The sequence below is a fragment of the Cervus elaphus genome, chromosome 30, assembly GCF_910594005.1.
Source record: "Cervus elaphus chromosome 30, mCerEla1.1, whole genome shotgun sequence".
NCBI lineage: Eukaryota > Metazoa > Chordata > Mammalia > Artiodactyla > Cervidae > Cervus > Cervus elaphus.
This window is the reverse complement of record NC_057844.1, coordinates 17,571,849-17,598,728: the sequence shown is the minus strand read 5'-3', so window position 1 is coordinate 17,598,728 and position 26,880 is coordinate 17,571,849. Positions and strand designations below refer to the sequence as shown.

The window sequence follows — 26,880 nt, the reverse complement described above, 5'->3', positions numbered from 1 at the left end:
AAATGTAAATATAGTAGTGTAGTCTAGGTATTGAGTTTTCTAATTTTTTTAAACACAAGTACTCATCAAAGAGATACTGCATTCATCAAAACATCTCATTCATACAGAATTACAACTAGACAGTTATTCTATGTGATTTCTGAATTCACATTGGGAATTTGTAGTGAAATGTGCTTCAGGTTACACACTATAAAATGCAAAGTGCCCCTCTGTTGAAGAACACTGCCTAACGAAAAGAGCATAAAGAGATGGAACATATTGATGAGAGTGTAAAATGGCATAAATGTTTGATATTTTGGCAATACATATTAGGAAGCATAGGGCTTCCCTGGTGGCTCAGATGGTAAAGAATCTGCTTGCAATGTGGGAGACCCGGGTTTGATCCTTGGCTGTGAAGATCCCCTGGTGTAGGAAATGGCAACGCACTCCAGTATTATTGCCTGGAGAATTCCCATGGACAGAGCAGCCTGGCAGGCTACAGTCCTTGGGGTTGCAAAGGATCAGACACGACTGAGCAACTAACACTTTCACTTTCACTTCACATCAGGAGGCTTAAAAAGGAGAATAAATTTCGACTTAAAGATTCCATTTCTAAGATTCTGTCCTTAGGAAACAAGAAAGTCGCAGGGACTCCCCTGGTGCTCCAGTGGCTAAAACTTTGCTCCCAATTCAGGGGACCCAGGTTTGAGAGAACTAGATTCCACATGCCACAACTAAGACCCAGCATTGCCAAATAAATAAATTTCATTTTTTAAAAGTGGGCAAATTACTTACAAAATATACATCATCAAGTTCTTTATAGTAATGAAAAATCAAGAACAATCTAAACATGCAATGAGAGTGGTAAAATACATTATATGGAAAATTAGTCATCCATTAAAAACTCCTTCATAGAAAAATATTTTTTCTTGGAAATATGTTCAAGTATAAGTTAGTGTTAGAAAAGGGATAAGGAAATAGTCTCTTTCATGTGCTGAAGGCTGCATAAATTTGGTAATCTCTTATAGGAGTGTTATGAAGTACATTTATCAAAATTCTAAATGTGCATGCCCAATTTGTGGGAAACACTCTGCAGGAATCCTTGTTATGTGCACACAGATATACATATGTACATCTTCACTGTTGTGTTGTTGTAATGAACAAAACCACAGACAGTCTACATGCTTGTAACAGGTGTGGTGGTTTTAAAACATACCCACAAATTCTTTGACTCTTCTCCCATCAACAGATGGGTCTAGATTCCCCTCTCCTGAAATCAAGGAAGGCTTGTGACTACTATTCAACAGAAAAGGCTGTGCAGCTTCTGCCTGATTCTCTTGGGACTCTCCGCGTTAGAGCCCTCAGATACCATGTAAAAATCCAACTACACTCTCATTGTCATACTGTAAGGAAGTCAGACCACATGGAGAGGTAAGTGCTTTGTAAAGAGCCAGCGTCAACCAACAGGCATGTAAGTAAAAATGTCTACTGATGATTTCACTCCTCAGTTACTGAGTCACCTCAGCTCTTAGTTCTCCCCAGCTGAGGCCCCAGACATCATATGTCAGAGACAAGACATCCCCACTGTGCTCTGTCTGAATTCCTAACCCACAGAGTGACTGCACCAAAATGGTATTTCACATGACTAAGTTTTAGAGTCATTTTTATGCAGTATTGATAACCAGAGCAATAAGGCATTGGTTGAATAAAATATGATATATCCACAGAATGAAGCATTATGCTGCTGCTAAGTCGCTTCAGTCGTGTCCGACTCTGTGCGACCCCATGGACAGCAGCCCACCAGGCTCCTCTGTCCACGGGATTCTCCAGGCAAGAACACTGGAGTGGGTTGCCATTTCCTTCTCCCATGGAGCACTATACTACTATTGAAAAGATGAAGTAATTTTAGAACAATCATATGATATGACCCTAGTCTGTTTTTTATTTATTTTTATTTTTTTCCAATTTTATTGAGGTATAATTGGTCACTATGACCAATCTGTGAAAGGGAGAAATAAACACTGCACATGAGTCTTATGAGCTTTCTAGAAACCAATTTTGTAGTGTATCTCAAGAATACTAAAAATCTTAAAACAGTTCACCCAATAATCCCTCTTGTAGGAATATATTTTAAATTTCCATTTAAAATTCATGCACAAATCTAAGTATTGTTCTTTGGAAAGACCACCTAAAAAGAATCATCTCTGAATGAAAAAACAAAGCTAAATGAGAATGAACACAAACAGTACTAACAAGGGGGAAAGTATGATAAACATAGGTGTGGAGATTTTTATTTTTAAGAAGAAAATACTACAAAAAAGATACTACAAAAAATATAAAATCTGGATAAAAGAGATTAACTTTTTGGAAACCATAAATTATCAAAATTTACCTGAAAGGAATTTTAAAATCTAAACAATCATGTTAGAAAGTGAAAAAGGTTTCACTACTGCTTCCAAAAAGTCATCAGGCACAAAAGTTTTGCAGGCAAGTGTTTTCAAACTTTAAATGACCAGATGACCTAGCAGAAAAATTGAATGAAATTCTCTCTTAAACAGTAGGATTATTGGTGATTTTATTTTTATTAATTTTTATATCTGTAAGTGCTCTTTTCAAGTATATTCTTGTATTATCAATATAATTAATACTGTACATATTGATGTAATTAAAATTTATTAAACATTGGGATGAAAAGAAATGAAATCATGGAAGCGGAAATAGGTCATTTTTACTTTATGAAACCTTTGAAATCAGAGAAAGACAAGTAAAATGAAAGTGTTGTCAATTCGGGGATGTTGAGATAGTTAGGGAGAGGAAGACAGAAATGTGGCCTGGCCCTTAAGGCAAGCTCCAGGACACGCAAAGCAGCCTCTTCCTCAGAAAGACTGCGGTTGTGTTTCAGTCTATGTGAGCAGTGCCCTGGGGTGGTAGTCTGCTGCTCTGACCTCCAGAGACAAGTGGGCATACCCTGGGCTGCAGCCGCAAAACCCAGGGCTCTAGATGTGTGTAGAAGCTCCCTTCCAGAAGATGCTGCCACTGTGGAGTGTGTCAGGAAGAGCTGGAAGACAGTGCCCTCCACACCCCCCAGAAAGCAAAAGAAATCCAAAGTTAAAAATAAAAATAAAAAAGGCACCCACCAACTTTAGCAAGACAGAGGGACAGCGTGAAAATGGCCCCTGCCAGCACCCCAGCCCAAGAGAGTACTTGACAAGCCCTGCCCCCACCCCCACCCCAAGCCAACCTGCGATATTTCAAGATTAGCAAATTAATCTCTTTCACATAAAGCCTGAGAACTTATCAACCACTGGGCTGCTTCTGCCCTGAGCCCTGGAGCAGGTTAGCCCAAACATGCCAGCCCTTTGGAGGCTGCTTCTCAGCTCGCACAGCCTTTTGGGTCTCGTGGTTTTCAAAGCCAGACGATTCGGGAGATCATTTCTTAGATGCGGGTCTTAAAGGCTGGGGTGCCTGAAGCAGGAGATGAACACTTTCTCCCAGACAGAAACTCAGATTCTGCAAGGTCAGGTTCTGCGAGGCCCCTCCAGATTGTGGGCTGCCACGCAGGAGTGGGGTTTAGGGCGAGACTCTGTCTCAGCCTTTCCTACCTGCCTGGACATGTTTGCTGATGTGAAAGAGTTGCTCGGATAATTTTCAGGTCATTTTCAGAGTGAACTGTAACCTCAGTAGCTGTAGACTATGTGTGTTCCTCGGAGGAGGTGATTTGAGGCTTTTTCTACTCTTGTCATTTGAACTGCCTTCCAGGACTCGTTTTCCATAACTGGAAGTCTGGAAAGTCTAGAAATCTGGGTGATTTTGCTCATACCCACTCCTCCATCCCCGAACCCGCGCCCTCCCCGCTCCCCTCCACCACCTCTGGCAACCATAAATCTGTTTTTAATATCCAGGAGCTCTCGGTTTTGTTTTTTTTAAGATTTGACACATAAATGAAATCATTCACTATTTGTCTTTCTCTGTCTGATATATTCATTTAGCATAATGCCCTCGGGTTCATTGACCTTGTACCAACTGATATTTTCTTCTTTTTTTAAGACTGAATAACATTCCATTGTGCATGTATACATAAAAATCTCACATCTTTTTCATCCATTCATCCACCAATGTACGCTTAGGATGCTTCCATGTCTTGGCTATTCTAAATAATGCTTCAGTGAATGTGGTGGGTGCATACATATATCTCTGTAAATTATACATTATAAAATTATATATAAATATTAAAGAAGAAAGAGAAACTTATTGAAGCTATAAATTATAACTGTATTCATGCTGAGTAAAATATATTTTAAATTTCACATGTGGTTATCATCACACTGTATCAACACAAGAAACTTTCAGTAGAAGATTTCATGTCACAGTTCTTAGGTTAGTCTGCACCCCACAGCAATCAATTTATCAAATAAATACCCTTTAACTTTTTCCAAATATTTCCTATCATTCTAAATAACTTGCAAGTTTGGGTATTCTGTTTTAGTTGTGAAACTCAGTTTGAAGAAAATTCCCTTTTCAGTAATTTATATTTTAAAATAGTAGAAAGTAAACTGATATTTTCATTTCAATGCTTTCTCAGAATGAAAACATCATTTTGATTAAATAAACACTATCTTCAGCCTGAATTCCCCTGGATCCACAGCCCCTCATATTAGTTCAATTCACAGCTCGCTATGGCCAAAGGGACCTGAGCCACCCGGAAAAATGCTGATGGGTAATCTCCTGTGTGGCATCTATACTTATAACAACAGTTCCAACTAGCACTCTTTTGTGAGCAACAGTTCACCTACCACTCTTCTCAGACATCATTTGCACTCAGTGGCTAGTGTAAAACAGAAATACGGGGGCGCTTTCAAAATTCATTAACAACGTGGCATAGCAATCAATTAAACTAAGCGCAGGCTCCTTTTGATGTCCTGTTCCACTGGCCATGTTGCATGCCCAAAGAGGCAGTCTTTTCTTTTAGAAGATGTCATTAAAATTTGTCAGTCTAACTATTGGATAAAAAAAATTTTTTTAAGCTTTTTATGTAATCATATTTAATTTCCTCAGTGGGGAAAGTACACTAACAATCAATTTGGTTAAAAACAAGCAACAGAAGCAAAAGGTCAGGCAAGTATTTGCTGTAAATCAGCAAGCAGCAACTATTATTGCTCAATTCATCTAACATTGAGAGAAGGGAGAAAACAGGACACTGGCGAAGCGCCTACTATGTTCCCAGCATAGATTTTTAAATGGCTCCTATTTCCTTCCAGCAAACAAGTAGGTGAACTGAAAAGACTGGGATGGTGGCGGGCAAGGGACTTGAAATCATCTCCTGGTTTCTAAAAAGCTTCAAAAGACTACAGGAAAACATTTTACCCGAGTTAAGTGGGGCCAGAGTTCAGGTTCACTGAAGCCTGGTCATTGTCCTGCGTCCTCCGGGAGCAGTCTGAGGGAGGGAGAGGGGGAGGGCGGGGGTCGGGGAAAAGGGCTGTTCTTGACCCTTGACCCCTTGACGTGGGAGACGTCTTAGGATAGGGGGCTGCCAGCTAATCTGCTTCAGTCCTGTCTGATTCTTTGAGACCCCATGGACTGTATGCAGCCCGCCAGGCTCCTCTGTCCATGGGATTCTCCAGGCAAGCATACTGGAGTGGGTTGTCACGACCTCCTCCACGGGCTCTTCCTGACCCAGGGATAGAACCCGCGTCTCTTCCATCTCCTGCATTGGCAGGCGGGTTCTTTACCACTAGCGCCCACCAGGCAAGTCCTGGAAAGCGAGAAGCGGCCCACAAGCGCTGTGGAGGGAGGGGGAAGTCTGAGGGAAGGGGCGGGGACACAGGGGGCGGAGCTTTGGGGGCGTGACCAAGGGAGGGCGGGGCCGAGAAGAGACTCTGGAAACAGGACCCCAGAGTGGGGGGGCGCAGAGGGGGCTGGGCCGAGGCGGTGGCGCCCGCGGCCATATTTAGGCCGGGCACTTCCCTTCTGGTGCAGCTGCTCTTCCCGCCGCCACCGGAGGTGAGCCTGGGTTTGGGCAGAGGCCTGGTCGTCCTCGGGCCGCCAGGATCTCGTGTTGCACGGGTGACACTGCGGGTTCCGGTAGGGGCGGACTCTCCTGGGCCCTTGCGGCAGGTCGCGTGGGTGCGATCGCGGAGAACGCGGCCTCTGGGCTCGGCCGCAAACAGCCGGAGCTGGAGGCCGAGGGAGGGGCGCTGGCCCCACTCATGGAGGAAGCAGACCCCAGACGTTCGCAGTCCCCACGGGAGGGGGAACCTGCTTCTCTGCACGCAGTTCAAGCTCTTGGGAAGTTCGATCGTGTTGTAAATGCGCTGTCAGAGTTGTCTCGGGGCGTGGCGGTCATCTCTGATGGGCTGGTCAGGGGGACGACATTTGCACGGACCTTGGAGGGCATTGGAGGTTGCAGAAATAATAGTGTGCGTAATCATAGCCAGCAGCATTTTAAGTGCGTGAATTAACAACCCTTTCGTACTGGTCCTATTAATATCCCCATTTTATAGATGGGGAAATGAGGCATAGAAAGTTTGCCCCCAGTCACTACCACTACCAGAGTACTACCGGGAAGTAGTACCTAGTGAAGCCAGAATTTGAACCTGGAGCGTCTGGCTCCACAACCTACTCTAAAGTCACTGTACCATGGCCCCCAGTAGAAACATCCAGACTATACTAGAATGATTGAGTTTGACTAAATTAAAGAAACAAGCCCAGAAAAATAGTGTGGGACCATTGAAGATAATTTAAGTTAAGGTGTCTGGAGTTCATGAATGCTCTTTTTTTCCCCAGGGTGCATTAAAAGTTCAGATGTGGGCAAGCCATGTGAAGTTTTATGAAGGAAAAGAGATTATGATTAGTACACAGTTAATAATATGACCAAAGTAGATATGGCGTTTTATTCATCCTGATCTTTTTATCAGTTCATAGTTTGAATTTTGTGAACTTTTAATGGAATCAAGCTTGAAAAAAATCGTATAATTAATGCCAGTGTGTTCCATTTCAGTGACTTACTGGTTTTCAACTACTGGCCTGATGGTTGGGTGGGATTAACTCTCTACACCTGTAGCAGGATCCTAGCTGTGGGCCAGCAATTGTCATCTGCTAGTTAATAAGAGCAAGCTAACCATGTTTTCAAATGGACAGACTATACTTAACACTATATAACTTAACATTATTGAACTATGCACTTAAAAATGGTTAAGAAAGAAAACTTTATGTTTTTTATCACAATTTTTAAAATAAAATTAAAAATAAATTTAAATGATCATTAATTCCAAGTAGACCGTATTAGACCTGACTGTGACTTGTGTAGGGCTCCATTGAGCCTTAAGGTAAGTGGATTACAGTCCTAGGCCTCTACGCAGGATTGGTTTTAGTGAGACATACAAGAAGAAAACAAAGTAGGAAGCTAAGTTTTAACTTCTTGTGCATAATTAGGATGGTGGTAATGGAAATTCAAAGAGGGGATAACTTTAAGACATTACAGACAGAGTTGGGCAAGATGGCCATAAATGAAAAGAGAGCAGAAAGAGGAATAGAAAAACGTGGTTTGAAGGTAGGAGATTAAACTTAACTTCAGATGTGTTGAGTTTTGCTAGCCAGAGGCACATCAGGTGAGAAGGGTTCAACAGGAAATTTAAATTCTGACACCAGTGTTGGAGGATGAATGAGTGGAGAAAGGCAGATTTATATTCTTTCACACAAAAAATGTAGTTGAAACTTAGGGGATGGGAGTTAAGAAAAGAGTATAAACAAAAAAGGAAAGGGAGATGGGAGAAGAAAGAATGGAAGAGAATTCAGATCCCGTAGGTTCATTGAGGAAAGGGATTTTTACGAAGTGCTGGTGAGCAGTGCCATAATTGGGTGATGTTGGGGAGACCTGTGCAGGTCATTAAGAGCCAGTGGGGTGGGAACACATTGCAGCCAGAGAAATGGATCAAAGTCCATGAGAGAATGGGAACGGAAATCCAGGTAGAGATATGTAGAAAACTTTTGAGGCTCATGAGAAGAAGGAAAGAATGGGCAAAATACAAAGAATACAGATTTCTGGAGATAGATAACATTTAGCCTCAATGAGTAAAGGGAACAAAAGTAAGATCTGACAGTTTGGCCTTTTGGAGGAGTAGTAGATGCTTTGTGAATAAAGACAACTTTCTCTTTAATAGTTTTTACCTAATTGGCGTTCCACCTGTTGATACCATGCAGTGAGAGAACCTTTGTTCTCTGAAGATTATTGAGGTACATTTCATTGACTTTATAGGAAAACTGGCACTGTGGGTTTTTTGGGTTTTTTTTCTTTTTCTTTTTTTTTGGTTTTTGTTTTGGGGTTTCAAAGAGGGGTGTTTTTATTATTCTATCGCACTCTGTAATTTCATTTCTCCCCCAAGATCTCTTCTTAGAACTGAAGTGAAACATCTATCAGACAAATGACCCTTGGTGTGCATCGCTACGTGCATTTCTGTTTGTTCCTGTGTTGCACTCACTCCACCACCATTCCTAAGCCCAGTCAGTTTTCTCACCAGCTCATGTTTTCTAGCCAGTCAGCCCAGTGTCCTTAAGTTCATATCTCTTCCCTTCTTTATCCAACCTGCATGACAAGTTTGACCTGCAGCTCAGGTGGGTTTAGGCTTCCTCTTTTCTTCCTCTGCTTTTCTAGTCTCCACTCCTGTTTTCATCACTCTCAGCAGTTGATCATATCTCATACTTCCAAATTACAGTTTAAAACTTTTTCCTGTTTATTTAAAAAGAAAAAAAATAAAATTTTCTTCATTGGAATCTTATTCCAGAAAAAGTTTTTAACCAAACACGAGGGCTTGTGGCAAAGTAGGTATTAAGGTTACTTAAACTCTGGGCCTAGGTAAAGCGATGATGCTGTTCCATCAGCTGGTCTTCCCATTCTGCCACACCCAGGATGGACGGTCATCTACCTTAGGAAAGGAAGATACCTCTATTGGGAATGTGTAGTGGACTATAAACTTTGTTGTAAAAAGTATGTCCCATTTATACGTCATTTGGCCTCTTTTTCAGGATCATCTACCCTTTGCTACGGACCAAAAAGCAAGTAGTAATTGGACAGGTACATTAAATTTTATTTTTGATATATTACTTTCGAACTTGAATATAAAAAATCTAGTAACTTGGCTTAAAATATGCTGTTTAGCATAGGAAATTTTTAGTGAAAAATGTAATCGCCTAATATATATCAAAGTATATCATATCTAGTTCTTAGCTTATGTCTTGATTTTTTTATTGAGCCTTTTTTCTTAATTCATAATTGAAGACAGTTTCTAAAATGGATGGTTGGGGCGGGGAGGAACTTTAAAAGCTTTAAAAAAAAAATTTCATTCTACCAATTTAAAAAACAGTATTTTCACTTTTCTTTGCCCAAATGGAAAGTACTTGAATTTTAATTAAAAAGAGCATTCAAAGAGTAGAAGAAATAGACCAGTGATGAGTTACTAAAATAGGTGAATAGTAAAGTATAAAAATAATAGAGGTAAAGATTAAGTTAATTTGTAAAACTTTCACATAATTGGTAGCTAGAAGTTTAAAAATGTATTCATTAATTCAACAAATAATTTTTAGATATCTTTCATGTACTAGATATATTCTCGGTGTACCATGTTTTTGGGAAAGCAGATATGGTCCCTGCTAGGTCTAAAAAATAGGAATTCCTTGCAGAATAATTCCACCAGGTAAATTTTATTCTTTGGTTTCATGTGCATATATTTTAAAAGTGTACTTCTGTCTCTTTTAATTCATTATTTAAGATAGAGTCATGAACAAGAATGGCTGAAGTTAATATTCAGTAACTAATAACATCATTTTTTCTAAAAATTGGCCTTTTGAAGATTAAAAGCATAAACCTTTGAATAGAAGGTAATTCCTCTGTGTGTAATTGTAATACCCTAATGCTATGAAATTAGTCAATCTTTTCTGGAAAAACAAAAGTTTTTTTAAAGAGTATTTAAGAACCCTCTGGTGAAGCAGAAAAGCAGAGCAGAAGAGGGGCTCTGAGGTCAAATTCTGTGGGTCACACCCCACATTTCAAGCGTTGAAGCTCAGTATTTGGATTTATCGAGGAGATTACCTAAAGGTAAGGTTGAAACTAATCATTTGCAAAGACATTTCCCAAGTAAGCTTTCCAAGATTATTTTTACATGTCTTTTTAGAGTGACTGTAGCACCACAGCTGGATTAGCATACAGTAGAGTATTTCACCCAGCGGACCACCAGGTGGTAATACCTGTTCCTGGGATCCGAGGATTTTTTTATTTAATGTGTATGATTTACCGATTTATAATAAGGAGAGAAAGAGAATCCTTCCTTGAGAAATGCAGATCAGAATCAGTCTGGTTTTTCTTTGCTCAACGGGTGCTTAACCATACATAAAAGATGGTGTTCCAGTTTTTTGTGGGGGTTCTTTTGGTATTATTGTTAAAAATTAGTAATATGTGGTATTTTAACATTTAAGTTTAAAATCATTCATGAAAACTTTAAGATGTTTTGGAGAGAAAAGAGTTAACCAAACTTCAGAATTTTTTCCTGACAAACTACTTTTAATTCCCTTAGGACAGCCATGTGCTTTACTGGCTGGTTTGTTTTAAAAGGAGAAATGCTGATGTGAAGGTTGTGCAGCACTTTTCTGAAATACTCCGCTAGGATGAGTAATTTGATCTGGTTTAACATATAGGAAAGTGCCTATGCTGTAAGTGTTGAATACATGTTCTTTCATATTATTATCAACACTATTACTATTACATCATTTTCCTCCCGTTTTCTTACCAGCCCTTAATCAGTCATACCTTGATTCTTTTGTTACAGTTCACAGCAAACTATTAACAATGTTCAACCTTCTAAGCTAAAGCAATCTGTTAATAACTTATTTATATTCTCTTGCTTTCTAAAAGGAATTTGGGGCAGTCCACAGACATACACACCACGAAGCTTGTTAATAAATTAGTAATGACATACCAGAGTACTTACACTTTCCAAAGTGAATATAACAAGTGTAAGTGTACATAATAAACTTAGTCACTTTCATAATACTATTAATCAGAAAATTAGTATGTGAAAAAAATTCGAGGTGGCAGACCGTCGTATGTTTAGATACTTTATCTGAAAACAGTTCTGTTGCAAATTTTTTAAGAGCTAATTCTCTGGAAATTAATGAGATCCCTCTTCACTAATAGGAGAAGAATGGCATTGAAACAGGTTTCCAGCAGCAAGTGCTTTGGCGGACTGCAGAAAGTTTTTGAACATGACAGGTAACTACAGGAGGATACAATTTTAGATCTCTCTCTGCTTCCACCTCTTTGAATCTTTAAATAAGCCCGTGAAAGATCACGGTTGCATGAATAACTGTTTACATGGAAAACCTGTGGTTTTTATCAAGTTTATCTTAACCTAGTTTTGACATTGGTGATAGTAATAAGATATTTACTTGAAAGTTACATATAAATTTCATATTTATATGAAAAGAGAATTAAGGATGTGGTCCATTTCAGTGTCTGTGAGCAAACATGTAGTTTAAGATCTCTAGATTTGTTATTTCATACATTTCTTTAGAAACAATTTTTCTTTTAAAAATTTTCATGCTGTATTGAGGGTATTACATTTATTCTTTTAATTCATTCTTCTCCAAAAGACTGTGTACTATGCACAGCATAAGCTCAGGTTGATTAATATGCTGAATTGGCCCTGTTCTTTCTTTAAGGGCTGGGGGCCACACCCTAAAATGTTGACAAGATCACTTATTCTGGACATTAAATCACTTGTTTTACATTTCTTTCTGACCAATGAGGGGCAATTTTATTTTATTTTATTTTATTTGATGTCTGTTAAAATTATAGTGTTGAACTGAAGTGCAAAATGAAATTTGCTGTCTATTTACCACCAAAGGCAGAAACTGGAAAATGCCCTGTGCTATATTGGCTGTCTGGTAAGTGTTATGCATTTGAGTTTTGTAAAGGAGTTTTTCTTTTTTTCCTGGCTTATCTTACTCTTCCATCTTGACTTTTTGGTGTCATTTATAAAAGACTTTAGGAGCCTATAGTCTGCTCTTACTTTATCCTGAGAATAATTTCAAGCCTACTGAATTACATTTGTTTTATTACTTCTTTTTCATGTATGTATTGTTATTGTGTAATTGCTAAACCGTGTTGGACTCTTTTGTGGCCCCATGGACTGTAGCCCGCCAGGCTCCTCTGTCCATGGGATCTCTGGGCAAGAATTCTGGAGTGGATTGCCATTTCCTCCACAGGATCTTCCCGACCTAGGGATCGAACCTGCATCTCCTGCATTGGCAGGTTGATTCTTTATCACTGAGCCAACCAGGGAAATCTACTTCTTTTTCAGTTAGACCACATAAGTTAGCAGAAAATATAAAGTTCTAGACTCATTGGCAAAAACTTAGAAAAGTTATTTAGTTTGTGCCTAACCAAACGTTTCTTAGAGACTTTACCACTCAAATAGAACAATGTTAGGTAAAATTAGGACACCTGTGATATGGTAATTAGAAACCACAGACAAGTAACTTCTTACAGTGTTCTCTAGAATGTTTTAATTGGACCCGGATCTTCGCTGGCAACAATCTGGAACATCACAGAAGACTTCTTAATCACTGGTGAATATCAAAGACTGTCCAGTGGATTGTGAGCTCTTTCACAAGATACCGGCACTTCATCTTTAGAAGCAAACATTTTAAGAGACCCATAGAAAACCAAATTATGTCATAGAGTTCTATTGTTGTTTCTTTAAAATTGCCTCTTATAACTTTGATTTAATAAATCCTCCCTTATTCTCAAGGATAAGTCCGAATTACGACTTTAAAAATGAGAAATATATTTAATTTTGAAAGGTAAAAATTAAGTACTTACATAATTTTAACTCAGCATCTCATTTCTTTGACTGGAGAAAGCAAACCAGTTTTGCCGGAAGAGCACTGGGTATTGCCAAAAGCAGTAATAAATCCCATATTTGTTTTAGAAACGTAGTTTTGTATAGCTAAAGATGCTTTAGGAATCATGTAAGCATGACCAGGAAATTATATATTACTCAAAATCACATACAGGAGTGAACATGTTTTCTGATTCATGGGCCAAAGCTGTATTCATTCTTTTCTCCTATTCTTTTGGAATTTTGTTTCTTGTGAGAGCTGTTTCACTCATATCTCTTGTTAAAAGAAGAATAACCCAGGCCAGATGTACCAGGGTATTGTATAATAGGCACTGTAATAATAAGGTCCTAACTTCTTAACTGTAATTGAAATCTATCAAGATGTATCATCTGAGCTTTATGAATATAGAAAATAGTTTGTTTATTTGTTTACATCAAATGACAGGACATTTTCTGTAGTGAGATGCTAAAGAAGGTATACACCTTGGAAATTAAGGCTTGATTTTCTGGAAAAAGGTGAGATTGACCAGCGCACTTGAGAAAAAATGACAGAAGAATACTGGAAGGTTTACATCCCAGTTAATTGAAGGAAAACAGTGACAGAAAGATAGCATCAGTTGTTACAAATTAACTGAAGTCAAACTATTTTTATTCTGAACTGTATACTTTAAGGGAGTGAATTGTATGGCATGTGAGTTATACCTCAATAAAATTGTTACCAAAAAAAAAAAAAACCAGCTCTTCATATAAAAGAAGTATAGTTGACCAAATAGCTATTATTAATAGTAACCATCTTCACATGCTTGAGCATAAGTCTACTAGTAGAAGTATCTTCATTTCCCTGAGTCTACTGTTCACGCCCTACTATCTTAATCAGGAAATTTGTGTTCTAACTAACAACGAAAAAAAGAAACTTTTTTTCTCTGATCTCTAAATACATTTCCATTTCCCAAATGCAACACTCTGGACTGTGTCTCAGACACAGTTTAAGACCCTTTACACATTATTATCACATTTAATCCTCATAGCCACCTTATGAGGTAAAAATAGGCAATATCATCCCCATTATTTTTCAAATGGAAGAACTGAGGCTCAGAATATTGGTTGCTTGCATAGTTAAGTAACTTAAGTTAACTTAGTTAAGAAGGAGCTGAATGACATTTAGAACCAGATACTGTTTGAAATCCAAAACTCTTGCAACCTGCACTATTACCCTGTCTCCTTCGAACACATTTACATTAAGGTTACATTTAATTTGCATTTTTATTCAATTTACACTTAATTAAAATTGCTGACCTTTTATGAGTATTTTAGGCAATTCTCCACCATGATCTGGCTCCAGTGTTTATGACAGGTATTCCGAGAAGAACGAACGAGGACCTTGTTCCCTTTCCATGACTAGTGAAAAAATATATATCCTAACGGTTTATTTAACCATAAACTCTAGTAACATTTATCCAATGATACTTGTAACTTTCTATTTTATAATTATTAATTTAACACATCTTTATTGGGCAGCCGTTTCATAACTCTCTGTGCTGGGTGTTGGGGGTTAAATAGTTTATAGTTTCTATGTCGTATAGATAATTTATTCTGCTTCGTGCAAATCAGTAAGTTTTAGTGTTGCTAATTATCAGGCATATTGGGACATTTAGCATTGGCTACTAGAAAAGGGCTATTGGGTTAAGTGGTGTTTAACTTCAAGCTTCTACTGCCAGTTCATTCTTGGCCATTCTCACATCATTATATCAGTATTAGGCTCCCGTAATAAGAGAATCCCACTCCAGTGTTCTTGCCTGGAGAATCCCAGGGACGGAGGAGCCTGGTGGGCTTCTGTCTATGGGGTCGCACAGAGTCGGACACGGCTGAAGCGACTTAGCAGCAGCAGCAGCAATAAGAGAATTGTCATCTCTCCTATCACATGACTAAAAAAACACAGAGCTAGAAAAAATGGCAGGAAGAGTTGTAAAAACTCAAACTCAGTTAAGGAAGATATTTGGTGACCATTGTTCTCTTAGTACACTGAGAAACGCAAAGGTGATTAGTCTAAATTTTATTGCTGAGAACTACTTGTATATAAAAATATTCTTAGTATTATGATGACCATAATATTATCTCACTGTGAACATTTATGTTTTGATGCAAGAATAGTATTGGCATACTTGATAACACGCCATTGGGGTTGTTATAACATTTGGTTTATGCACCATATTGCCATTCTGCAGTTTGAAAAATTCTGAATTCCCAAACACATCTAGTGCAAAGGATTTCTGTAATTGAAATTTTAGTGGGTGACTTTGAAAAGACAACTAGGGGATCATTTAACCTAAGACAATTCTTAGATTGATACTGTTACAAATTTTATGAGAAGAGAAACTTTAGTGTCTTTTTCAGCATGATTTCTTTAAAAAAAACAACAAACCTTTTTAATAGTAAGTGAGCTTATTTTCTTGTGTTGTAAAAAAATTAAAGTTTATAAGCCGTTCACAGTATAGCATGAGATAACCATATTTTCAATCTTTAGGTTTAACTTGCACAGAACAAAATTTTATATCAAAATCTGGTTATCATCAAGCTGCTTCAGAACATGGCCTTGTCGTCGTTGCTCCAGATACCAGCCCTCGTAAGTGTTCTTATTCCAGAGATTCTTTGTAAAAGTATAAATCTTTAAGACTAAGTTACAAGCAAAGTAACATATATGCAATTTATTTTGTATTTTTTCTATTTACTAATCTTTCAGGCAACATCATGACTCTAAAATACTATACTATATATTTTCCTCACTGAATTTTACTAACAGTTTTGCTGTTCCCATTTTATAGGTTGACAGTTTTAAACAGAGACTGAGCAACTCAATTAATCTTTTTCATGTTGGCACTAGTACCAAAATAACTTACAATGCATAGGAAATAATTTTTTTGTTCCTTGGGTAGCCTGTCTTGCATGTAGTAATTATCTTCTCTCATTTCTGTTAGTCATGAAACAGTCATGCAGTTAAACAAATATTAGTTTTAATACAAGTGATTATACATTAGAAAAATGAGAATATCAGGTATTTGAGAATTCAATCCATCAGACAGTTGAAACTTGTTTTGTGACCCTGGAAGGGTCAGGAAATGGAATTTAAATGGAAGCTAAAACTATCTGGAAGTTGAATGACCGGCCTTGGGAAGCAGTGCATTTCCTTTCACAGTCCCTATGATACAAAAAGGAAGACATGTCTCACAGGAAATGTAATAAAATGTTTAATGCAGAAGAGCATCAAAAATATAAAATGTCTCCAGAATAAACTTTTAAAATAAGGTTTATTTTTAAGTAAAAACCATAAAAAATTCTTAGTAATCATTAGTGGGAAAGTGCCATGTTCCTGGATGAGCAGACCAACTCATACAAAGAGGTCATTTCCATCCAATTACATATCACTATGATTTTATTTGAAATCCTAGTGGTTGACTTTAAACTGCATGCAAGTATATAAAATAAAACCTAATTAATTAAAAAAGAATGTAAGAAAATTCCACTGGGGGGATGGATAAATAGGGGAAACAGGATGGAATGATTCCAGAGTATATAAGAAGACATTTTCGCTGTCAGTTCAAGATAGCGAATTGAGCACAAGCATTTGTCCCCATTCCCTTCTGAGATCACAGTAGTACAGAGAAGCAAAGAAATGTTGGTAGTGAGGAGGGTCATCAGAGAAGAACTCTCAACACATTTACAAAAGATAAAAAGAAGGTCGAAACCCTTTGAGAGGTAAAGCAGAGTGAGGATATGTTTAGGACACTTAGGAGCTTCTAACATCAACAGAGAAAGCCAGTGAATACCCAGCCTGGAGGACCACGTCCTCCCTTTCCTGCCTCCTTGTCTAGAATTAGTCACAGGACCGCACTCAAGAGGGCAAGGAAGTATGTGCCCCAAAAGGCCAGAGAGCTCACAATGTCCAGCGAACAGCTCTGATACAAATGAATATTCAGGCTCATTTTAAAGTGTATTATGAAACGTGGGCCATTACTAACAGAGTAGATGGAACCACGAGACTTTTCTTTAATTAGGTGGCTGCAATATTAAAGGAGAGGAGGACAGCTGGGACTTTGGCACGGGTGCTGGCTTTTATGTCGATGCTACTGAAGATCTTTGGAAAACTAACTATAGAATGTACTCTTACGTAACAAAGGAGGTAATTTAATTTACATTGTAATTATTAATCGATGACTGTGAAAGTTTGATTTTTGGACACAAGATCCTTCTAGTCTTTTAAACTAAGGTATGGTATTGTTGAATCTATTTGGTATATGTGATGTGATCTGGTCAGTCACTCAGTCATACCCGACTCTGCAGCCCATGGACTGTGGCCCACCAGGCTTCTTAGTCCGTGGAATTTTCCAGGCAAGAATACGGGAGTAGGTTGCCATTTCCTACTCCAGGGGATCTTCCCAACCCAGGGATTGAACCCACATCTCTGGCATCACCTGCATTGGCCACTAGTGCCACCTGGGAAGCCTATTTAGTATATATTTACTAATTATCTTTGTAAAGATTCCAAAGTTTATTGGTACTGTACTCCTATTTTCTACAATATAAATTCACTAAGTACAATTTTAAAGAATTTAATAATTATGTTGATACCTGTTTACACTGACCAGGTTATACAAAGCAAATAGTATATGAAAACACTTTGCATTTCTCTGGCTGTTGGTTCATTCAGGCATATTTCACAGGGATTAACCATAATCAGAAAGATCAGTGGTAAAGCATTGCTTCTGTTTTTATTTGTGTACAGTTTATGCACTTTTCTAAATTTTATATGATTTTAACTGTTAATGTCCACATCATAAAAATTCAGAAATAATAGTATAAAATTTTAATCATGCATAATTCTGCCAGACAACTATATTTTGGTATATTCCAGACCTTGTTTTATGACTAGTTTTCATATAATTGTGAAACATTTTTATCTTGTTCTTTTTTCGTTACATAAAACAAATATTTTAGAATATTCTGATCTAAATTTAACAGTTTAGATCTAATTTTAGCAGTTGGATAGTATTCCATCATATGCAGTGATTTACTTTTTTCTAATGGAGCTATTTATATGTTTACATATGTTTTTTACCATCATATATATTACTGCATTGATTATCTTTGTGTATAATTTTTTTACCCATAAGAACTTTTCCCTTAGAAAAGATTCCAGGAAGTGAAATTATTGGATCAAAGTTTAGAACATTTTGAAGTTTCTTCTGCCTTATCGTCTTAAATTTGCTTTCTAAGGGTGATGTATCATATATTCTCCAGTGATATATTAATCATCATTGTCTATCCTGCATTTTAAAAAAAATCTTTATGGTGTAAACCATTGTAAGACTGTGATTTGGAAGTATTGATTTTTTTAATACAACTTTGAAAGAGTCTAAACTTATTTCTCTCATATCTTGTGTCCCACCATTAAATTCTCTCTAGCTTCCCCAACTCATAAATGACAATTTTCCAGTGGACCCCCAAAGGATGTCTGTGTTCGGCCACTCTATGGGGGGCCACGGAGCTCTGATTTGTGCTTTGAAGAATCCTGGAAAATACAAAGTAAGATTACCTAAGCTTCTAGTGACAGATATTTCTCTTGAATAATATAGTATTAGGAACTTACAGAGATTGAAATCATATACTATTGTTTTAGTATTGGGACTAAACTTTTCTAGTGTTGGAAATTTCAAGAGATTGTGGGGGAAGACTATTAAATTGACCATACAATATATGCTACAGACTCAAAAGAATAGGCCTTGTATCCCAGTGTTTTCTCATTGGTCTACTAGAGGTATTATCAAGAAATTTTCATTGCTTCTATTCAAACTATAGTTTTCTAGGCTCTTTTTTTCTAAAAGTTAGTCTTGACTAATGTTATTGTGGCAGTATGTTATCATTTACTTATATTTTTACCAAGAGTATTCTCACATAAAGTTTACTTTGATTTTCCATTGTTTTAACTGGAAAAACTGAGTAGAAATTCATCACAAACTTTCATTTGTGCCTTATTTAATGAAAATGTAATGTACTGATTTGTTGCTTTAGCAATTATATTTTATTAGCTCTTTGAACAGAACATACAAAGGATGATGGATCTTGGAGAGGCATATAACCTAAGCTCGTAATATAGCAGAAGAAAAATCATTCACAGGGATTTTCATGGCAAGTCAGTTTTTAAGCAAGTTGCAAATGTCTGTGCATCGTGAACTTACAAAAATATAACTTGTTTGTAAATTTTATTTTATTTTTGTTCGTAAGTCTGTGTCAGCATTTGCGCCACTCTGCAACCCAGTGCTCTGCCGTTGGGGCAAAAAAGCCTTCACCGGGTACTTGGGAACAGATCAAAGTAAATGGGAGGTAGGTACTGGATGGCTCTCTTAATACTCATTATACGTTTTCAAATTCGTTGAAAAGCTGCACTCCAGACATTATACTCCTAACTTATTCAGGTAAGGATCCAGGGTCTCCTGCATTGCAAGCAGATTCTTTACCATCTGAGCCACCAGGGAAGCCCAAACATCCAGAGCTAAAAATAATTAACAAAAATGAATACATATAACAATAACCACACCCATGAAGGATCTTTTTTAAATTGTGTTGAATTATGGCAGATATTCTGAGGCTACATCTTTTTTCTGCTAATGATTCATTTATGTTTATTTTCTAAATTAACATTACGAAAAATACCCCCTATTACTAAATTTAGACTTACCTCTTACTAACTGTGTGCCCGATTGCATGGTAAGAACCAGGAGGCCTGGGGGTTTTTTTGTATCTGTTTCAAAATCTAGTGTCTCTCGGGTTTAGATTTTTAATTCTAGGCTTAACAGCCTTTAAACACAGATACTGTGTGTGTAATGTACATTTATGAGTCTATTTCCAACAGCGAGATTGCTTTTTCAAGCATAGGAACAGATGCTTCTGGATGAAAATAAAACAGGCCCTTTTTTCCAAGACTGTGCAGAAATGGGCTATTTGAAAACTCCTACCAAGAATTTGAATATTTTGCAAATGAGCTGATCACCATGTGATTGTTAGCAAGTAGCAGATACTTGAGTGGGGGAAAAAAAACCTTTTTTGTTTCATTGCTGTTTATTCAAAATCATTTACACATGGACCCCTATTTTACTTAAGTTTGGTCTTTGAAATTCTAACAGAATTGGAAGGTTAATCTCTTAGTCACTACATTAAAGTTTTGTTTTGCTTAGGCCTCGGTTTTGATTATATTGGAAGAATGCCAAAAATTGTTACTATTAGTTACTTGGAGTACAGTGCATTGACAATGCTTGTGCATCAGTATGTTGAGTTTTCACCATATGCAGAGTTTGTGTAGAGTTTTGAAATCTCCTGTCAAGAAGGTGATGATCCTTTCCTGTCCACAGGGGCCTTATGGTCTAATAGCAGATTTGAGTGAAAGACCAACTGCCTGAGGGAAATAGGGGAGAGGTAGCCTGTAAAGAAATGTGTATCCTTTTTCTCCAAGTGGCAGGAGATTTTACCGTCTTAATTAGTGTTTAGGCCAGCGTTTAATTTACTCTTGGAATAAGGAGACTATGCAGAATTATGAAATCATAGAACTTTAAACTAATTGGACTTTATATGTCTCCTTTCACTCTCCTTTTAAGACTAAAGAAAGCAAGTCTGAAAATGCATGATACTTTAGAAGGGAAAATCTTTTGTCTGTCTTGATTAATGCATAAAAAGTTGTGGTTAGTGAATATACATGAGTGATCAACATTTAAAGATGGATGGTAAAATAGAAAATTGTAACTAGCAGCAGCTCCTCAGATACTAAATTTGAGTTGTTAACATGATTCAGATTATTCATGTCTTCCTGAAAGTTTCTGGAGATAGTAGATATTTGGTGGTTTACAACAGATAGTGAAAGAGAGATTTATGCCTGGAATTAGTCAAAAAGCAGAAACAAAAATAAACTGCTTATTTGAGATAGTTAGAAGAAATAGTCAATTTGTGAAAGGATTTACAAAGAAAAAGAATCAGGGTTTTTGGAGTTGAGAGGTGATTAATAACCTTGATGATTTAGAAGAAAAAAGGTTACACAATGAAGAATACTTGAGATATAAAACCTTTGCTGTTGGTCTAGGACTGCTTGAAAGTAAGGAAGAAGCTCTAATGAGAATAGAATTCTGAAGACCTAATAAATAAAAACCAGACAAGCCAACTTAATCAGCCTTAGAGCTTGAATGACTTTAAATTTCTATTCAGTTCTAGTATAGGATATTCTGAAGAATATCTTTCTGGCACTTGTGAATTTATTTTTCATTATTTCTCCTCTTTTTATAGGCTTATGATGCTACCTGTCTTGTGAAGTCCTATCCAGGTTCTCAGCTGGATATACTAATTGATCAAGGGAAGGAGGACGAGTTCCTTTCCGATGGACAGTTACTTCCTGATAACTTCATAGCTGCCTGTACAGAAAAGAAAATCCCTGTTGTTTTCAGATTACAAGAGGCAAGTACCAGGAAACCTTACCTTGTTCTAAACTCACTCTTAAAAAAATAAGATTCCGTAGTCCTTTCTTAATTTTATTTTAGAATTTGAAAAGGTACCTCTAGTAAGATATTTTCTAATTACAATAAGACAAAGTGAAAACCTCCCTATTAAATTAATGATATCTAAGACCAGATTACAAAAAAATAGGAAAGCTTTTGGCAGTGAAAAGTATTTACAATTTTCTGTCCTACTGTAAAATCAGTAAATAGCTCAAAGTTTGGTGCTTAAATGGTACTTAATCATCAGTGTTATCGGGTATCTTTCTTTACACATGCAGCTATTATTGCAGTCAAATAAGAAGACAAGCTTACACCTTAATTACTCTTCACTTTAAGTACACATCTTAGCCTCGGAAGCTGTGTATTATTTGTCTGACACACACATATGCACTATATATTGAGTTAGATACTAACCAGTCTGTTGTGCTGCTTGCTCGTTGTTTAAGAATGATTACTGAATTTCAGTTGGTTTGTAGATTTTCCTTTTTCCTTGGCTAAAATACTTTTGACTATACACTACTCACCTAACTCTATGCTAATATAGTTGTAATTAAAGAAATTCTGCCTTTATTTTTTAATAATTACATAATCATACACTTCAGAACATAATATAAACAAAATTTTTCTTTCAAGATGAAAAATGAACCCTGAAAATTATACATGGCCAGGCTTTTTAAAAACATTTTTATTCATGTATATGGGTAATATGTTTATGGGTAATATTCCAGACACATTGATCTAAAACTTATGATGATAAGTGTTATCTAGATCAATGTGTCAGGTCGCTCAGTCGTGTCCGACTCTTTGAGACCCCACAGCCTGTAGCCACCAGGCTCCTCTGTCCATGGGATTTTCCAGGCAAGAGTACTAGAGTGGGTTGCCATTTCCTTCTCCAGGGGATCTTCCCGACCCAGGGATCGAACCCGGGTCTCCAGCATTGCAGACAGACGCTTTACCGTCTGAGCCACAATGTGTAAGCTTCCAAACTGTTTTCACAGCATTAACTCATTTTATCCTTATATGACCAGATGAGAGACCATTCCTATCCTGTCCACCTGTTTGGGTTTTTTTTTTTCCAGCTTTTTTTTTATTGTGGTAAAATACCACAATACCACATAAAATTTCCTACCTTAACTATTTTTAGGTGTCCATTTCGGTGATGTTAAATACATTCAGAATGCTGTGCAGCTCTCACCATCCTTCCTCTCCCCAGTTCTTTTCATCCTGTAACACTGAAACTCTGTCCCCATTAAACACTAACTCCCCATTCTCCCTGCCCCCATCCCTTAGCAGCCACCATTTTACTTCCTGTCTCTCTGACTGCTCTGAGGATTTCCCATAAGTGGGCTCACATAGTATTTGTCTTTTTGTGACTAGCTGATTTCACTAGCATAGTCCTCTTAAGGTTCATCCATGTTGTATCATGTGCCAGAATTTTCTTCCTTTTTAACAATGAATAATATTTCATCCTATGCATATACCAGATTTTGCTTATTCGGTCATCTGTCAATGAACCACGTTGGTTGCTTCCAAGTCTTAGCTATTGTGAATAATGTTGCTATAAACATGGATGTGTAAATGTTTCCTGAAGATTCTGCTTTTAGTTATTTTGGTTATTATACCCAGAAGTAGAATTGTTGGATCATGTGGTAATTCTGTTTTTAATTTTTTGAGGAACCTTCATACTATATTCCATAGCAGCTATACGACTTTACATTCCCATCAGCAGTGCACAAGGGTTCTAATTTCTCCACATGCTCCCCAACATTCCTTTTTTCTTTCTTGTGACTAGCCATCATTTAAAAATAGAATTTTTTTATTAATAGATTAATTTGAACATTTATCATCAGAATTACATGTTTTAGATCAATGATCAACCTTGAGAAATTTGATTATAAAGATAACAGTGTGTTTAATTGTATTAACTCTAGCTATAAGTGATATAACAAAATGTGTTTTTTTCCAAATGACTTTAACTTCTTGGCAATAGTGGTGTTGGTTGCCTCTTCTGCATCCCTTGAGTTTATGCCAGGAAATTTTGTTGTTACCACTAACAGCAAAGTTTCAGCCTTCCTACAAAGACTGAAAAATTTCTAGAGTTTGTTATAAAAGCAGCAGGGTTAGAACACTGATGAAATTCTTGAGGGGCAAAAATAAGTCAATTTATTTATTTCTAAAATGCCTATATCCCAAGCAACTGAAAAATGTAGTTGTCTATGCTTAATGAAGAGTCAAGACAGACCATTGCTTTTCCTTTTTTATTTGAAGATGAGAAAGGATTGAAATCATCAGTCACAATTTTTAGCTCAGGCCCAGTTTTCTGTTCACTTTCCTTCCAGCATGGGCAGTTTGAGTGAACTGCCCAGTCTGGAGCAGATTAAGTTTAGGTTTGTTTTAGCTGAATGTGCAGCACAATGGACATACCTCGGCAGTGGCTCCAGAGAGGCAACTTTTCAGATTTTCAAGCCAACTTCGGTTGACTTCAGACTACCTCAGGTCTGAGGGACTTGTCTGCTTTATCGTTAGGGTTTCCCAGGTGGCTCAGTGGTAAAGAATCTGCCTTCCGATGCAAGTAGACGCAAAAGACACTGGTTCGATCCCTGGGTCGGGAAGATCCCCTGGAGTAGGAAATGGCGACCCGCTCCAGTATTCATGCCTGGAAAGCCTCACTGACAGAGGAGCACAGGGGGCTCAGTCTGTGGGGTCGCAAAGAGTCGGACACGAATGAGCATACACGCATACCTATTTTCGGTCAGGTCCATTTTTTTATCTGAAAACTGGCAGGTACTACTTGGTACTATGCTTCACAGGTTTTGTGGCCTAAAAATCATGGGCACATTTGACCTCTTAACAAGTTAAGAATTACATGGGTGCCAAATGCTTGTCTCCTACTTTTTTTATAGGAGAAACTGTCCTTCAGCTCTAAATTTAACTAATTAACTGGGACTGGTCTAATCCTTGAGTGATGTGAAACCAAGTAATTCCAAGGCTCAGCCTTAATTTTGACAACATTCCTGTCAGATTCACTTCTACAGTTTGGCCACTGAAAATAGAGAACAGATTGCTTTTAAGTTTCTTTGATGATTTTAAAGTAGAGCTCTTTATTTTATTTTATTTTTTTTTAATTATTTTTTTTTTTTTATTAGTTGGAGGCCAATCACTTCACAACATAGAGCTCTTTATTAACTGGTGTACCCAAGATACGCTTTGCATACTGCTGGAAGTTAGAGATTGAGAACGTTTACTGATTCATCAAAACCTTAGGGATTTTGCCTTGTTCCCTGAAATGCAGGTGATATTTTTTATTAGATCCAGTTTTATTTCTTCAGTGCTTAGAAAAATTCCTTTTTCTTCCAGTCAGACCATGCGCTTGATCAGGTTAAACTTTCTTAGACTCTTATCTTTCCTGGTTTATTCTATTTTATATTTTAATTGCCTCTGGCAGGGTAAGGGCTGTCCTAAAAGTTACCTGGGTTTTATTTAAATATTTTATTTAAATATCCTTAAGTTCTTCCCATCCTATTTTTAATTTCTTTCTCCCTTGAAAGGTACTTACTTTGTACTCAGAGGACACCTTCAGGAAGGGTTGCTTCTCCATCTGCCATTGATCACCTGTCTCCGATTTTATATGACCAGATAGAAATCTGTTTCAACTCAATTACATTTTCTCTCTGCTGCATGGTAGTTTTTAAAAGTTTACTGACTTTTTACCCAATTTGGTTTATTGCTGAGAGATGTCAGCATTGAATTATTCCTTTTTCCTCAGCTTTTACTGCACAAGAGGTCACATTTTTAATGTGATTTATGATGGCCTTGTTTAACTTCCCAGGATAGGGCATTTGGCTGTTCACATGTTCTTTCTCTGTATTGTTTATGTGTGCTTATTTTGTATCTTAACATTTTCTTATCAGTGGTAGTGTGTTTCCTTTGGGATTTGAAACGTCTTGCCTGTGTTCCTAAGCTCTCTAAATTCTGAGTCTTTTTTGTCCGTGTTGACATGACCACATGTTTACTCTGTGCATTTAATTAATGTGTTATTTCTTTTCTTTGCATATATTAATGGCAGTATCTAGAAACTAGGCTATGCAGAATGTTTCTTTTTCTTTTTACATTTTTGCTGTTCTTTTTTCAGTGAAAATATTGAAGTAAAAGGGTAATAAGCTTTACTTTGATTAGAAACTGTTCACATATGGTGATAGTAATTATTTACAAACAAATTAAGTGACATGCAAGATATATTTAATGTCCCTTTATTCACTTCTGAATGTTAGATAAACATCATCTCTCTATTTTGTCTTCTAGGGTTATGATCATAGCTACTACTTTATTGCAACCTTTATTGCTGATCACATCAGACATCATGCAAAATACCTGAATGCATGAAAAACTTCAGATAAGAAAACCTCTTCAGGATTATAAAAATGTAATAAACAGAATTGCAAGGAAATGAGATTTTAAAACTTTGGATTTCATAATGCTAAAAATGCTTCATTCTGTAGTTGAATCACCCTCTGAATAAATATATCACACCTGCTTCTGATTTTAAAAGTTACTTTACCAGTGTTCACTTGGGAAGTATTTGATACTTAACAGCTTTTTCAAGATCATTTGGAAATGATTCAGAGGCATGGACTGTCTTTTTTCCTATTGTTTCCTATCTAGTGTCTAAAAACTGCTTGGCTTCTAGTGGTCACTGAATTGAATAACTGTTTGTTAGTTGGTGAATACAGAAATAGACTCAGAAAGATTAAATGAATTTCCCATCATTACACAGTTATTTCTGGGAGAGCTAAGATTAGAAGTCAAATTTCCAGAACCCAGTCAATGATATTTCTTATCTGTTGAGTCAAATGGATTTGTGGACATTTTTTGGACCTCTCTCAAGAGACAAGAATTAAATACTAGATTAGATCTGAAATTAGATAAGGAAGCTTGTTTCATATGTTACTGTGAAAGATATTTTCCTTTAATTACATGCAGAAATGTAGCTTGATAAACTCAGCCAAGAAAAGTAATTATTCTCTTTGTGAGTACCAGAGTATGTTCCTTTGAGAACTTAATGGACACACTTTTGAAACATGATAGGTGAATTCTGGTTGTTTTAAAAGAAATATACTTTTCTGTTAAAGAGCACAAAAGTTATACATTTTAAACATTCAAGAAGAATGCATATTACATGGTAATAGAGGAAGACATCAGGTTTTTAAAGTTATAAAATAAGGACTATGTAAATATGAATTAGACTAAACTTTTTTAGAATTATTACTATTTAAATATCAGTATGCAAGATTGAACCCTACAATGAACTGCACCCGAATGGTTCTAAGTCTGAACAAACTTATGTCCTCTAATGAGGAAAATTTTTAAATTCACAAATTTTTTCATGTAGGTAATTCCTTTATAAAGAAAAACAATTGTGTGATCCTATGATCTTTGTATTTGTTGAGGATTTAACCAGAGAAGCAGAACTACTGGTA

The 26,880-nt window shown here is 36.9% G+C and overlaps 1 protein-coding gene across 7 annotated transcripts; it reads left to right on the top strand.

Moving 5' to 3' along the window:
* Positions 1-5,866: 5,866 nt before the first annotated feature.
* ESD (esterase D) lies at positions 5,867-25,937 on the top strand. 7 transcript variants are annotated; one of them, XM_043892080.1, is made up of 12 exons: positions 5,963-5,979; positions 8,361-8,589; positions 9,001-9,049; positions 10,545-10,680; positions 11,165-11,239; positions 11,825-11,913; positions 15,394-15,492; positions 16,922-17,046; positions 18,330-18,449; positions 19,149-19,247; positions 21,195-21,362; positions 25,706-25,937. In XM_043892080.1, the coding sequence occupies exons 4-12, from the start codon at positions 10,676-10,678 to the stop codon at positions 25,784-25,786; spliced, it is 861 nt and encodes a 286-aa protein (XP_043748015.1). In that variant the 5' UTR covers positions 5,963-5,979; positions 8,361-8,589; positions 9,001-9,049; positions 10,545-10,675; the 3' UTR covers positions 25,787-25,937. The 7 variants fall into 7 exon arrangements, with proteins under 7 accessions (XP_043748014.1, XP_043748017.1, XP_043748015.1 ...); XM_043892079.1 differs by lacking the exon at positions 8,361-8,589 and having other exon boundaries at positions 5,867-5,979; XM_043892081.1 differs by lacking the exons at positions 5,963-5,979; positions 8,361-8,589 and adding an exon at positions 8,138-8,211.
* The last annotated feature ends 943 nt before the right edge of the window (positions 25,938-26,880 follow it).

What these genes read in the sequence shown, in the direction of transcription:
- ESD (XM_043892079.1), top strand. An exon ending in TGTGCTATATTGGCTGTCTG is followed by an intron (nt 11,914 to 15,393) that starts GTAAGTGTTATG and finishes TTCAATCTTTAG; the next exon opens with GTTTAACTTGCACAGAACAA. An exon ending in CAGATCAAAGTAAATGGGAG is followed by an intron (nt 19,248 to 21,194) that starts GTAGGTACTGGA and finishes CTCTTTTTATAG; the next exon opens with GCTTATGATGCTACCTGTCT.